Raw genomic sequence first — 15,090 nt, forward strand, 5'->3', positions numbered from 1 at the left:
GGGTCGTAAACAGAAATCATGAGTTTTATACACCATCGATAGTGTAATGGCATTCCACCGTGGAAGTAATTACTATTTGTTCTTTGAAATCACTCACATATGTTGTGGTGTTCTGGAGAGGGGGGTGGGGGAAGTATAGAGATATGGCATGGAACATTTCAGAGGCTTCTTTTCATCCCGTATGATTTGAGAATATTCTGCTCCTTGTGGGAAATTGCTACAACAAATATATGAGTAAGTGAGTTTAATTTTATGACGTCAGCATTTCACGTATTGCTACCATGTGGGGAATCGAACTCGGTCTACGGTGCGACGAGCGAACACTTTAACCAATAGTCTAACTCAAAGCCCCCATAACTGTAGGCGATGGGGTAGCCTAGTGGTTAAGAAGGAGAACAGTCTAACGTAAATTACTATTCACACGAGTGAACTGTAAATAATACACGTTTGAAGTTATTTGCATCCTCCGATCACAAATACTTTTTGCAACAAATACAGCTCATATCATTGCAGATCTTTTAAGAATAACATCAAGCTTGAACAAAACAGACTCGTTTATCTTTCATCCTAACCGTTCCAGCACTCCGGCCTTTCAATCTAAAGTTATTTGAAAAATAGTCAAACAAAATACAGGTGTAAGGTTACGCATTGGAACTCGTCTGGGACTTGTATGGAGTGTATGTTTGAAATAGTATGATTAGGGAGACGCGATGTCTGATATTGTATTCTCCTAATTGGAAATAAGAGAATGTTACGTCCAAATGATACGATCAATATCGATTTTATTGTCGCCATCTTTTAATCGGCTTTCCCTAATATGTTGTAGATTTACTGGAGTTTTAATCTCCGTTGGAAGCACTGTGTTTCAAATAGGAGAAATGTTTTAGCATTATTTGGTACTCCTAGTATTACTGACCTATTTTTATTTAATAAGCTGAAGGTGAATTATTGCATGCATATTGAATGAAGTACACATACAGAAATATACATTTGGAAAAGGTGATATCATAAAATCAGTTGTCATCATTAAGCATAGTACAAAAACAACGGAGCCGAAGGTGCATGCGGGGAGGGTGTGTGTGCGATGTTTTATTTATAACTTTTTATTTTTATCCTCTCAAGTTGCATTTATTTTATTTTATTTGATCTTTTCCCTTTGTATATAGCTTTTTATCTAACTCTTTTACTTGGGGTGGGGGTCGGGATGGTATATAAAACGATTGTAGGTCTTATTATGTTGATGACGTGATAAACACGTTAAGGACATTTTCAGGACATGTCACTGGTTGGATATTTGTTGTGAGACCAGACACATGGACAACGACAAATAAACGCATACTAATAGAGTGAGTGAGTTTAGCTTTACACCACGCTCACCAATATTCCAACTATATGGCTGCGGTGTGTAAATAATCGAGTTTGAACCAGACAATCCGGTGTATCGAGTAGGAGTATCGATCTGCACAACTGGGAACAGATGACGTGTGTCAACCAAGTCAGCGTGTCTGATCCCCCGATCCCTTTAGTCGCCTTTTACGCCTTTTATAGCAGCCATGGGTTGCTGAAGACCTATTCTACCCCTGATCTTCAAGGGTACATATTGATAGAAAAGTACAAGACTTAAGTAAGGTGGTGCGAAAAGCTACCCCAGCCATACGCCTGAACGCAACCAGGGTTTTAGATGTGCAGCACAGGAGATAACAGTCAATGTTTGAATGACATTGTGAGGCGCCAGTGCACGTTCTCAACATCTGTTATGCTGTTATCTCTGATCATTTGCGTCTACCCACAATGAAGAGGTTAAGTGATTTTATTTCCTGATGTGAGTATTTCTATAGCGAAAGGATTTTTCCTATGAAGTGATCCTGGGCTATTTCTGTCTTGTCATCATTTGTTGTGTTGTACTTCGGATAACTCGAAGTGCTAATATACCTCCCTTGAACTTCGACACATCCGTGTTTGACTATACACTGGAAGCTCTCATGACCGGTAGCCCTCCAATCCGACATGCTCTTGATATTGGCAATAGGATTGGATCTCGGCAAAAGCTAGCTAATTCATAGCTAAACCGGACTCGGTCCCAACGAAGGCCGCTTTAGAGGGCTTCCACTGTATTTGGAAGCGGGGACACGTCAAGCCTGAGAGTTGTGAGAGAAGCCTTCTTACAGACGTGACTGCACGTCGTGCTGATATCTCGTTTCAGGTACGTTCTTCCTCTTTTCGCTGGCGGCGGGGTAGCCTAATAGTAAACGCGTTGGCCAACGAAACGGATTCGAATCCGCACCGGTGCAGTTCGTGAAGCCCATTTCCGCCATGATATTACTGGAATGATGCTTAAACGCCATAAAACCATATTCAATTACTCGCCTTGTATTATCAATGATTTTCGGTGAACGGTTCATATAGTTTATGCTTATTAAGTCCGATGGAGTTGCTGGGTATCCGACGCTGATTATCCCCTTGCCGCATTGAATTTGATGACACCTCCACAGTTAGTGTAAAACAGATTTTGAATGTGACGAATCTATGAAAATCTGTGATAAGCGTGAGTAAACTCATTTCACCTCATCTCACAAAACTTCAGCGTGGTGATGACTCAGAAATCACATGATCATCAACACCATGATTGATCAGGAAAAGTGAGTCATTCTTCCAAGACAAATACATCACGTGTTTAAAAGACCGTCTAATTTACACCAACAAATACAACAGTTTGGCTGCTCCGATTTCTTTGAAATGATTGATGCTAATGTCCATGAAGGTAAATGTCTAGTGGCGGTCTTGAATAATCAAGCCGTGAAGGCGAGATGGATACACATTATCTTCCTGCAAAGCGAGGCATCTAAGTGGGGAGACAACACAGATTTCCATCTGAAAGACCGCTATCAAAGGGCATAGAAAAAGGCATACCTTCCTCGTCCATATCAGTGGGCTGGTGGCATTGGGCAACAACTCGAGTGTCTAGAAACTCAGTCACTTCAACCTGAATAAGCACTGATGTTTTCACCCTTTCCAATTGCTGTTGACTCTTTCTGGCTTGTTGATTTTGTCATTTACAACAGGAAAAATACACTAAGGGATATAGTCTGAGTGATCTGCTTGTCTTCAAAACCTGTTGACCTACTGACTGTTTATGCGGCTGACAAACAGGAAATAAAAATAATACGCCCTTAAAGACGCATGGCGTCACAAACCGCAAAAAAATAAATAAATAAAAGTGTTTAATATTTTGTTTAATCTGATATTTTGCAAATGAATGTGTCTGGAGAAGATGATGTTTTGTGAGGATGGTATGCTCATCACCCGTTTCGTCAGTTTTATTTGACATATTGTTCTCTTGTTAATGTTAATAGGAGTCGAACCTAATTCGGCCATTTCATCTTTCACATTAGCATCAACAAATGACATATACAAATCAATTTCAGTGATAGCAAACCTCCTAAAGCAAGCGAAATCCATGTATTTAGATACATACATCTGGGATTGAAATAACAAATATTCCAATCTCTTGCAAAGACGTTCAGAGAACCACACACGCGTTATGTTTTCAAAATGAGTTTCATTTGACTATTGAAGTAAGTCCGTCTTGTTTGCTGAAACAACATATCAGTCTAATATAAAAAACTACCTTGGTGAAGGAATATTTGCAGAATCCATTAATTATGCAAAAGCACTAATTGTGAGCATATCATATCATGATCATGTATAAAAAAGAAAGACGCAATGTAGATGATTAACTTCAACACCTGCAACTGGCTTTCACTTGATCCGACATAGCTTTAATGTCTGCATTAACATGCTTTCCCAACTGAAAACTGTCCGCATCACCAGAATGACACATCCGGCAACCCTGTGACCTCCTGGAAGACTGATCCAATGATGTCTTACTGCCCACAAATGGTACTGATGGTGAGTTCGTAGCTGTACCAGTAAACTGTAGAAACGTTCATGAAAAGAAGGCATTGTCACCAGGTTCCTCTACACCAAATCAGAATCACATGCTCCCTGAGCGATCTCCGGATGTAAACAACGGAAGACATGTGACAGCTGTGATTGGATGGAATAGTGTAATATGTTTATGTTGAACTTCGTTAAAAGCACAGTCATCCAGTAATTAAAAGTGAACCTTTTTATACATGACTTACGTACAGATTTTTTCAAGTGGGTGACATTTGGTGCGGAATTAGGGGTTGGTGTGTTCAGCTTCCAGAGCTTGGAAAATTAGCCGGGCAAATTGGCCAAAAATTGTGTTTTGTTGTAGAACAAAGACTGTACCAGTGTGTTCATGGAATGGCTGCTGATGACCTGGTTATTGTTCTTAAGAAATATAAGGTTACTATAGAAGTCTATGGGGAGACATTTGGTGTGGTGTAAGCTTTATCTCCATTTTCCTCGAAATTCATACGACAAATCCTGTCATGGACAGATTTTGAAACGAATGTGTAGACAACTCTCCATTAACCTAATTGTTTTTGCATGTGAGGATTTACGTGTCAGCAAATGTTCGAGGATTCTTAGATTTCAGAGGCTATATTGATCTCGGATTACTGAAGACAGCTCACTGTTATTTTAACCTGTCAACTGACTCTGATCCTCGTGTGTTAAAATTTGAAGATGTGGCTGGAATTGAATACTGATGACTTGCCTCGTCAATGACGTGTTTACGTCTAGTGATTATTGTGGAGTAGGATTAGTGTGTCGTGGCGAGGTAGGGCTGCGGTTTGGGACCGGGGTGATGTAGTTCAGTGGATGGGGTAGGAGAGGCAGCGTTTGTGTTCGGGTTGGATGAGTTCCTATCTGGGAAGTGGTGGTAGCGGGTAGACAGTAGATACTAGTATACCGTTTTGTTCGAGTTTTCCTGAAGTGTGTGAAGATTATTCTGCGCTATTTGAACTTCCACCGAACTTTTACATGTATAATCGTCGGTGTTGTCAAATATATTAAGTGATTCGAAAAAAAAGATAAATTATTCTGTGTAAGTTGTCGATCTGATTAAGGAAACATCAACGGCCAATTAACAAAATATGGTGATGTGTATTTACAAACATGTATTGCTTGCATAGGAATACTTCTCTCGCTTATATAGCTGTCACTTAGAATGTAGCGTATCTTTTAAGTAAGCCAAAAGGAAGACCTTGAGACTAAGGACGCTTTAAAGGCTTGCCGGTTATTTTTTTTCTCTTGTTTGACTAATTGTTTCCTTGTGCATATGAATCATATTTTGATTGGAAAAATATAATGCAGGGATTTGTTACAACACAAGTAAAGTTATGCTACAGGTATATTGCTAATCTGATGTCGTTCATAAGTAGTCACTTCCGTTGAAATCTGCAACAATATCCCGTTGAAAACTACGGAGGTGGTAAAGCAACATATCATTTTCAGGGTGGATATTAATTCTTTGTACAGGCTACGTGGCGTTGTGAAAGGTATGTGGAAAGAGAATCCATCCATCAATCTGTCTTGATTCGTTCATCTTGGATGGAATTGTACAATATTATACCAGTCTGACAGACAGTTGAGGCCAAAAAGGATTAACTGACACAGCAGGATACTCTCACATTTGATAGGGATGATTGACAGCTCACTTCCGGGTATTGCGGCTTTAGCATCTTAAGGACTGTGGCCTTTTGTTGGAGAAATACTGCTGCTTTTAGTTTATCGCATGATGGTAAAGTACATCACGTAAGGTATAAATGGAAAATGTTAATATTCTATGTCCTTTGTCAGAATCCTGAGTGATAAATTGCCATAGCATAGAATCAGAAAATGGCGCATGCTTTGACTTTCAGGGACAGCTCATTGAAGAAATGCTTTAGTAAAGTTGCGATATTTCTCAAGAGCCAAATAATAGATCTTGAATTGCTATTTAACTTTTCAAGTGTTTCTAGTTACTTTCCATGAATTGTCTTTATGAATTCTTACACAGATTCCAATAAAGTAAAATCTGTCTGGCTGAAAAAATCGAAGTGTGGTTTAACTGGTGTTTAAATGCAGCACCGGTTCCTCTTTAAGCATAAAATCAACTTTTAAGAAGAAATGTATTTTTTATGCCTTCATTTGGAAAGAAAATGTATTTTCTACTCCATGGGCAACATAAAATAGACCCTGTCAGAAGCAAGAACATTTAAATGTCTTAAGTAGACACAAGATGCTAACAAATTCCTACAAATTCTTCTGAAGGGCATCTCCTTCAGTCTGACCTTGCTTGCTCCCCCACCAAAACGCGGAATAATATCCAAACCTTTCCACTAGCCACGAAACCGAGGCTAAACCAACTTAGTGCTTTGATTGGCAGTTGAACGTGAAGAGCACGAGACCAGGCGCGTGCTTAACGTCCATTTATTGTTAATTTCACCTTGTCATTGGCGTATCATTTTCACTTTAATCAATAGCAGCCGCATGTTTGGATATGAATCGCGAGCTGATGACTTCAGGTGCTTAATGGGAAACCCCCTATTCTTCTCCTGGACCGGATTGTCAATTTCGCTATTCTTAATCCATTCAAAATGGAACGAACGTCACAGCGATTAGTCGCCCATCTCTCCTGGGACGCTGATTGGTTGATGACCTATGAGCTTACACGTTGTCTCCTCTGAGGTCCGCGCATCCTTTGGCTGACTGACACATTAATGTGCAAGATAAATATAATACTTTTACCTCAAAAACGGCATTCCTATAAGATTGTCAGTTGCTAGTGGAGACATGGTGATGATTTTAGTGAGGCTGACAGGGCTACCTGTTAACTGTTTTGAAAGGAAGAGAAATTAAAGAGGATACACTAAATTCGCCAGGGCGACTTTATATTATGTTTGCAAATATTTTCTCAGTAATTGATACTCCCAAGCAGTGACGTTTCTCAGATGATTGTTCTAATCAGGCGTGGATTTGATAACACTACAGGAAATAGAACACGATTTTCAATCGATATTTTACAGTTTCGGTGATAGTATTCATCGGCCAAGATAGTCTAATCTTTGCTCAAATTGACCTGTGTGTGTTTGACTTTAAAACTTTCATCTTCCCACGAACTGTCGTTTTAAGATGTTGAATTCGATACAAATTGTGCTCAGTTCTAATCGTCTATTCTGATTATTCGTCTATTCGTCTGTAATATTAATTTACAAAAAAACAGGACACATAAAATGTTAGGAAATTCAAACAGGAATATATTTCCTCATAGAAAACCAATAAATCAACATTAAGTTCGGTATTATGCTTTCATTTCGACCATATTGTCTTTTTCAAAGCGAGGGTGTTAAATGTCAAATCACTTAAATGATTATAAATTGTGTTACCTCTGAAGTGGTTTGAAAAGCTTTGTGATTGCTTTGAAAAAGAAGTGATTTTATTGCATTTGTTATATGAAAATGTCTTAAATAATGAAAACCTGTTAATGCCAACAGGTGTAATCCCAAATATACCATATGTTACATTCGCCACTTTCTCAATTACATTGTGTAATAAGCGACATAATCGTTCGGATTAATGAGTGTTCGATATGGCAAACAGAAACTAGTATCGTAATCAAAATTAGTCTTTTTTCAAACATTTTGGGGCGATTGTTTTTTACAAAAATATCAGTCCAGTGTCAAAACAACGCTATAAACGTTTTAAAAAATAGCAGTTAAACATCACTGTACTGGTAATAGGTTTTTAGCATTTTCACAATTATTTTTCCATTATATCCTGTGAAATCTGTGGAAAATCGAGACTGACTATGCTCTGGCGTTGGTTGAGTCTAAGGGTTTACTTCTGCAGGGACCAGCACTCTGTCAATCTGTCCTATATTCGCGTAACACGATTCTCTCGGGGTGATAGACAGGTCCTCGGTCCAGTTTGATGAGATGTCCCCCAGCTTCCAGGAACTCAACGAGTTCCTTCCCCTGTGAGCATACGCTTGGTCCACTTCATTGGTCTTTCATCTGTGAGGTTTATGTACATGCCTTTTGCATGACATTTAACATTCGGCGTTAGGGCATGTCTGTAGAAGCTTCGAAGTGTTCTGTCAGTTTATGACACATTTGTTTGGCAACATATTTCCGCAACATGATAACATAACAGTGACTTTTGTTCTGGGTTGATCTCAGATCACCAAAGACGGAGTTTTGTTTTTGTTTGCTTGTTTGTTAGTTAGTTTGTTATTTTGTTAATTTGTTAGTTTGTTAGTTTGTTGGTTGGTTGGTTGGTTGGTTGGTTGGTTTAACGGTGTAACGCACAACTATTTTCACAATAACGGGGATCTGTACATCCACGGTGGTCTAGACCAGACAATCCAGAGACCAGACAATCCAGAGACTGATATCATGAACATCGGTCTAATCATTTGCGATAAGGTGACATTCATCAACCAATTCACCCGATCCCATCAATCGATGGGTCGCTGACGGTAAATTGTAAGCCTTTTCATTCCGCGCCAGTGAAGAGGTACCACCATGGGGTTTTCACGTTGGACAAATCTGAGGAATCGAACTCTCCTGTTCTGTGTGTTGAGCAAAGGCTTTTACTATTCCCCGACTTCATCGTCAACTGTAACAGTCTCTGTATGTGTTAATCCGTAAATATCAATAGATGATGCATACATAGTCACCAGCAAGATCTTATTAGTAGACTACAATTTGGCCCAAGTTTATCTTGAATGGAAATATGTAATATATTATTTATATAATATACATTACAGTATAAAATCCAAAAAGGACCCCTGAATTCGGGAGCAGGTGCGAAACAGACATACCCATCATTCTAGACTCAGGTGGCGCCCCTTTTAACATTTTTCCCAAGTAACTTAGAGACAAACTATTGTATCACTCTAGAAATACATCTTACTACGTAGCGAGTACACCCATGACAAATACATATGTATGCGTCCGTTCCCCGAGTTCCTGGAGTTTGTATGGACATGCTTTTGGCGAACACCTGGTATCGTTAATGATTCTCAGTGGTTCATTTACATCCTCTCCACTTTTGTTTTGTCCATGTTTCTGCGGATAATGGAGAGTGGTGATTCTCCAGCACTTACGTTAACGTAAAACAAACGTCAAACAGACTTATACTAGTCCCAGTTTGTTTAATTTTCAAAGTAGCTACAATTATTTTGGGCGGATAACCAAAACTGTCCTTTTCTGGCATAATTTGGATTTCGGTCAAGAGAAATGTGAACTATGTGAACTCGAATTTATTGTATATTCCTGCCTTTTGTGAATACTGTTTAAAAAATAATAAGAAAGAACGTTAAATTGGATTTTTTGACGTTCACGTTTTATGATTTAACCAAAGCAGTACGCATTGATTTTCCCCATAGCACCCCGTAACATGACACCTGGACATGCAGAGTCAACCGAACTGCAAGTCGTGTACAATATAAACATACCAAGAGCGTCTGGCCCAAATGGTACTACAAAATAAACACCAAACTTGGCACTCTTGACATAAGTGATCTGAAAAGTCATCACTCTTCTCCCGAGATTTATATAAAACCGAACAACATTTTCTAAATCCTGATCTACAAATAGGTGCATTCCTATTTTATGACGATAGCGAGCAGGCTTTGGAAATTTTCCTCGCTTGATAGCATTCTGACATGAACGATGTACACTTTCCCAACATATAATGCATTCTGTTAATGTGGCACATCTGTTGTCTACATAGTCAGATCACATCTACATACTTACCAAAAGAGCAAGTTCGGACAGTATCAGATTTGCGTAGTTTCCAACAGACATAAAATAGCATTAGCAAAAGTGTGGGCAGCTCATTTGATAAGAAAAACGTATTTTGGTGGTATTTACAGCGTAAATAAATGGTTTATGTTGGGACGTTGATCGACTCCAAGGCTTTTACTACTCCTGAAAGCATGGCATATTTCTTGACGCAAGCATTTGATCTGAAACTTTAAATCAAATTTCGCACAACAAACCTTGCCATTAACAGTATATTGAGATAAAGGCAGTCATGACTTAACCTGATTGTTTTGTCTCCGTAGGGATTCAGCTCTAAAGTTCCGGCTGTTCAACATTTGTCGCGATGAGTGACTCAACTTTCTGTGTCAATGTAGTATCAAAGTCGTATTACTTTGGATTGCAATATAGTCTTCATGTGATATCTCTGTGTCACTGTACCGATGTTGGGAATCGAACCCAGCCCTTTGAGTTTACATAATCAGCGTTTTACTCTTGAGGCTTCTCGGAGTATCCCGACTGATGGGGATTAGCTGACTATGACTACTCTGATCGGCATTGCGTTAATATACCAAACAGCAAAAAAAAAAGCAAAAACGCAACAATTATTAATGGAATTCATGGAGGGGTCCTCTTACCACCCGCCTCTGGGCCAGACTCCATTAATTGCAATCCGCCTTAAATCAGCTGGAATGTTGCTGAGAATGCAGTAGAGCTAATGTCAAATTTTGGGACAGACAAATTACTGGTATGTGTTACAGCATCCCCATGGAATACGATGCTCTGTGTAGGAAGTCACAGACCATCCGGCGTATTGTATTCAATTCTAAGGCAACTGAGTGCCAGTTCGTATACCCCTGGGTCTCTTACTTACGATAAAAAGTCATGGTCCAAGGTGAAATAGTAATTGTAAGTTCTCATAATGGGCACAGTTAGATTGGCGTTTCTGTAATTCACTGCATGTTATTGTATAATGATTAACAGTTAGGTTGTTAAAAATGGGAAATGACGTCATATTTTGTTACAAAAAAGGTAAAATGTGAATGATGACGACGGATAACTCACTGTTATCAGTCGATTTCTCATCTACATCAGAGTCTCCATGGTGATATACTCTGTGATATACTAACGCAAGTGGTATACTCTGTGATATACTAACGCAAGTGATATACTCGGTGATATACTAACGCAAGTGATATACTAGTGCTCAGTTATGTCATCACTATACATGTACACACTGAAAACCACTTCGCTTCAGTTTCTGAAGTGTTCATAAATACACATTTAAATGTATAAAATGAGGAAAATAATAGTAGCAGTAAAGTACCAGTGTCGGTCCCGTTCAATTGTCATGGACTTACATACAGAACTCTTGGTTCACTGATGATCCAACGAGAACAGTAGCAGTGTATCATACAGAAACAAGATTCAATTGACCTCGCAATGTTAGCCTTTTGTATCAACGAAAGTATGAAAATATCGTGCAGTTTTAACTCTCTCCAAATGTCAAATGTCATCAGTCTCTCATAATCAGCATTTTTGGTTCTGGCATCACAGAAAAAAAAACATTGCATCGCTCCTCAAAGAGCAGATGGGACATAGCGCAGAAACACCATAATGCTTCCTGTAATTCTGACGTCCAGACAAAATTCCTGTGCCAATAACTGGACATTTGTTGATCTAACGTGCATCTCATATCGTAACTTAATACTGTTAACATTTTCACTCATGACTGCGCCCCTGGCGAACATGACTCATTGGTCACGTCGCTTGATGTGATAAATAAGTCATTAATTACATAAATGAACATTCCGGAAATAATGTGACATAGTAACTAAACGAATTCACCATCACCAATAAAACTAAACTGATAATTCGGAGGGAAAGAGTCGCTGCACGTTGTGTGTATTATGGACCGTATTTCTATTTTGAACAATTGACTTGCCGTTGCATGTGTTTACGAAGTGTATCTCTAGTGGGGCAAAAAGCTTACCGCCATGATAAATATAGAAGTATACCAAATTAGGAATGTCACTATCCAAGCACTACAACAATAACGTCTATCAGAACACTAATTGTGCGTGGAGAAATTGACATGAACAGTTGACTTGCATTTGCGTGTATTTATGACGTTCCTACCAACAGAGCGGGACATGCTTACCTTATGTTATTAAGTATTTACCCTATTCGTGAGTACCTGTGTAACCACTGCCTTTATGTGGCCCATTCATATGCTGTGTAATTTCTGTTGTTCCTTCTAAGTCCATTCGATTCTGTTTCCACAGATTAATTAACTAATTGGCTTTGACGATGGACATGTATTCACATCTCGACATTTCAACTGTTATAAGCTCAATTTGATTCTTCAGGCCTTGCGGGTTCTTCAGACCTTCGAATTCTTTGGGAGTTCGTCCTAACAGAATATCCTTTATTATTGTATATTGTAATCAAAGCTGTATATAATAATGCTCTCTCTGTCTGTCTGTCTCTCTCTCTCTCTTTCTGTCTCTCCTCTCTCTTTCTCTCCTCTCTCTCACTGACAGAGTTATAGAGTTATTAATATTATCTTTGTGTTTTCAGTGTATGGCGTGTGGTCCTGGTGGTAGGGGACAATGTGTAGGACCGAACATTTGCTGTGGAAGTGACATTGGGTGTTATTTTGGAACCCAAGAAGCCAGTATTTGCCAAAAGGAAAACGAAAGCTCAACACCATGTGTAATACGTGGAGCAACCTGCGGGTCAAGGGGTCAAGGTCACTGTGTATCCGAGGGAATGTGCTGTGATGAAGGTGAGTTTCTCCGTCAACCGCTGTCGTTGACTAAGCGTAGTACTTATTTAGTTTCTCTAGTCCGTGAAGATCCGGGTTAGAATTGATTTTAGTAACTAACGACTAGCGACTAGTGGGATCGGAGGGTCAGATCGCTGAATTGGTTGACAATGTCACCTTATTCCAATTGCGTAGGTCGATAATCACTGGATTGTCTGGTCAAGAATCGGTTATTTACAGACCGTATGGCTGGAATACTGCCGTGTGTGGCGTTAAACAATAACAACAACGAGCAAAGCAAACCAGCATTACTTACTCAATCTAAATCCGAGTTTCGTTATATCTATTGAAGTTGTTTTAATTTTAATTTAAAGATTGGACGCCCATTGCTCGGCGGGTTACATCCCATGGATTTCAGATGATCTTGGTTTCGAACCCCAGATTAACTCTATTATAAGTATTGCTCTGTCGGCACAATAGTTGTCTCTGTCAGCGTGGAATAGTTTCACCATTATGCCAAAAACCTATCAGACTCAAAATATTAATCTGACACACTGCAATGAGTGGCGTGGCGCAGTGGCGTGAAGCTAATGTCACTTACATGAAGAATGATCTTAAATATTTCGCACTTAATAACATAGCCTCTTATGATTTTATTTATTTTTTCAGAGGCATGTTCCTTTAACTCACGATGTGATGTTCGAGCTAGAGATCAGCCTACGTCCAAAGCAGATTTGATTAAACTTGTACAACAGCTTCTTCGCTCAAAAAACTACGACTGAGAGAAATAATGCTGCGTCGCTACATTATGTGACGTGCTCGAGAACAGAGAGTGACAAAGACTCCGCGAATACTGCCAAACACAGGAAAAGACACCACCTACACGCTCGCCTTGGCGTACCCCTGCATTTACATCATTCGTGTGTGACGATGGAGATTAATATATATATATATATATATTCTTTAAAGCAACGTTATCATGGAGATGTCATTCTTGAATCAAGGAAATATACAGCTTGGATCATATGCTTTTGTTGTAGCATTGAATGTCCTTGATTAGATTCGCTTCGTTTATTAAAACTTATTATATTATAATACATAATTCTATGATAATATTTAGATTAGATGTTGATTTCAAAATTTGATTTTGGCAATTATAGATCATATCGGGTGTTCTTTACCCTTTTACTTTTAAATCAATGTTTTTTTTGTAATGTATAAAATGAAGAAAATAAATCAACGCCGGTTATAGGATATAACAGGACAATGAAACCACGTGTATATTCCTAACTATGTTTCCTTGATTTGTGGTACCGAACAAGCATCACATATGAATCATGCGCATTATTTCTCTCTACAGCCCAATAGATTATATCGCCCCTAGATAAGCTGTATTTGGTTGTGTTGTACTGAGCGACTATGATACACGTATTTGAGATGACCCCATCAAGAACTTGTTGCAAGACCCTAAACAAAGACGCATCACAGGCGATAGCAGACCCCCTATCATGTGGACTGATAAGAATGTGAAATCTGTTGTAACACGCATGTTATGCTACCAGAAGCTCTCAAGGTCAAGAGAATTATCGGATTATAAGTGAACATAAAGACGTGATGATTTTAGTTGTAAAAAGTGTTTTGTCAGAACCATATAGTGTTTATCATCCAGCAACAATAAAGATTCTTTATAGAAGCAGCCCACGTTTTTCTTTATTACAAGCATCTAGTGCCGGTGTCATGACGTCAGTGAAACAAAACACACGACCTGTTCTTTGCTGCTTGCAAGATTGATTCTTATTCATTATTCAATATTAATATGAGTTTTGGCCCTTTTTGCAGTTTTGTTTTGTTTTTTAAATTGACCCTATCTCATTCACAGTTTGTGAAGTATGGACGCTTTTGCATATTGTTGTTTCAAAAGTTATCTTTCGCAAAGCCTCGGTAATTTCCGCATGCTTCGGAAAAAATCTAAAACCTGCTCCACTGTGCATTTCTTCTCGACAGAGCCCACTCATGTAATGGCGGATCAATGACGGCGGACCACGCTGACAACGGACAGGCTCGCCATTACGCCTTCTTTGTTGCATCAACATAAGTCATCGTGAAAAGAGGGATATGTGTGGCCCCACTTTCTAATGCAGGTTTCTGGTTTTAGGTTTCATATAAAATACCGATTCTATCATTCGCATATTAATCAACTAACTCCATGGCGGCCGTCATATTGCATCAAAGTCGATGTAACACTTGTTTTGATTAGATAGACAAAAGGGAGATAACTCGCAACTTACGGTGGTAAACGTCAAAATTGCATGGATATCATTCGCACATATGAAATCTCCCCCATGGCTAGTGCTTAACACTCAACAAGTAATGGTGAATAATTACTTGTCATATTTTGTAAAAGTGTTACTGACAAGCACACTGTACAATACTATGAAATCAAAGCACAGACTCATATACTGACGCCAAGATCTTATGCCATCTCGTTCACGAATGGAAAGTCAAGATAAAGAGAGATGAAGCGTTTGTTAGAGAACCAAGCTCCCAACTGATGCACGATTATTCTTTCAGCTCACAGTAGGAATATAGATGGTCAAGAACACAAATGACCATCCATACTTCCACCTTTATAACCAATCAGACAGC

General features: G+C 39.0%; 1 protein-coding gene across 1 annotated transcript in view; it reads left to right on the forward strand.

Moving 5' to 3' along the window:
- LOC137265345 (conopressin/neurophysin-like) overlaps window positions 1-14,137 on the forward strand; it is a 30,666-nt gene extending 16,529 nt beyond the window's left edge. Inside the window, exons 2-3 of the mRNA XM_067800730.1 lie at window positions 12,258-12,465; window positions 13,114-14,137. Coding sequence (XP_067656831.1) covers window positions 12,258-12,465; window positions 13,114-13,226 — 321 coding nt within the window. The 3' untranslated portion in view covers window positions 13,227-14,137. The remainder of the gene's footprint in view (window positions 1-12,257; window positions 12,466-13,113) is intronic.
- The last annotated feature ends 953 nt before the right edge of the window (window positions 14,138-15,090 follow it).

Source organism: Haliotis asinina, chromosome 15 (genome assembly GCF_037392515.1).
Source record: "Haliotis asinina isolate JCU_RB_2024 chromosome 15, JCU_Hal_asi_v2, whole genome shotgun sequence".
NCBI classification, from domain to species: Eukaryota; Metazoa; Mollusca; class Gastropoda; order Lepetellida; family Haliotidae; genus Haliotis; species Haliotis asinina.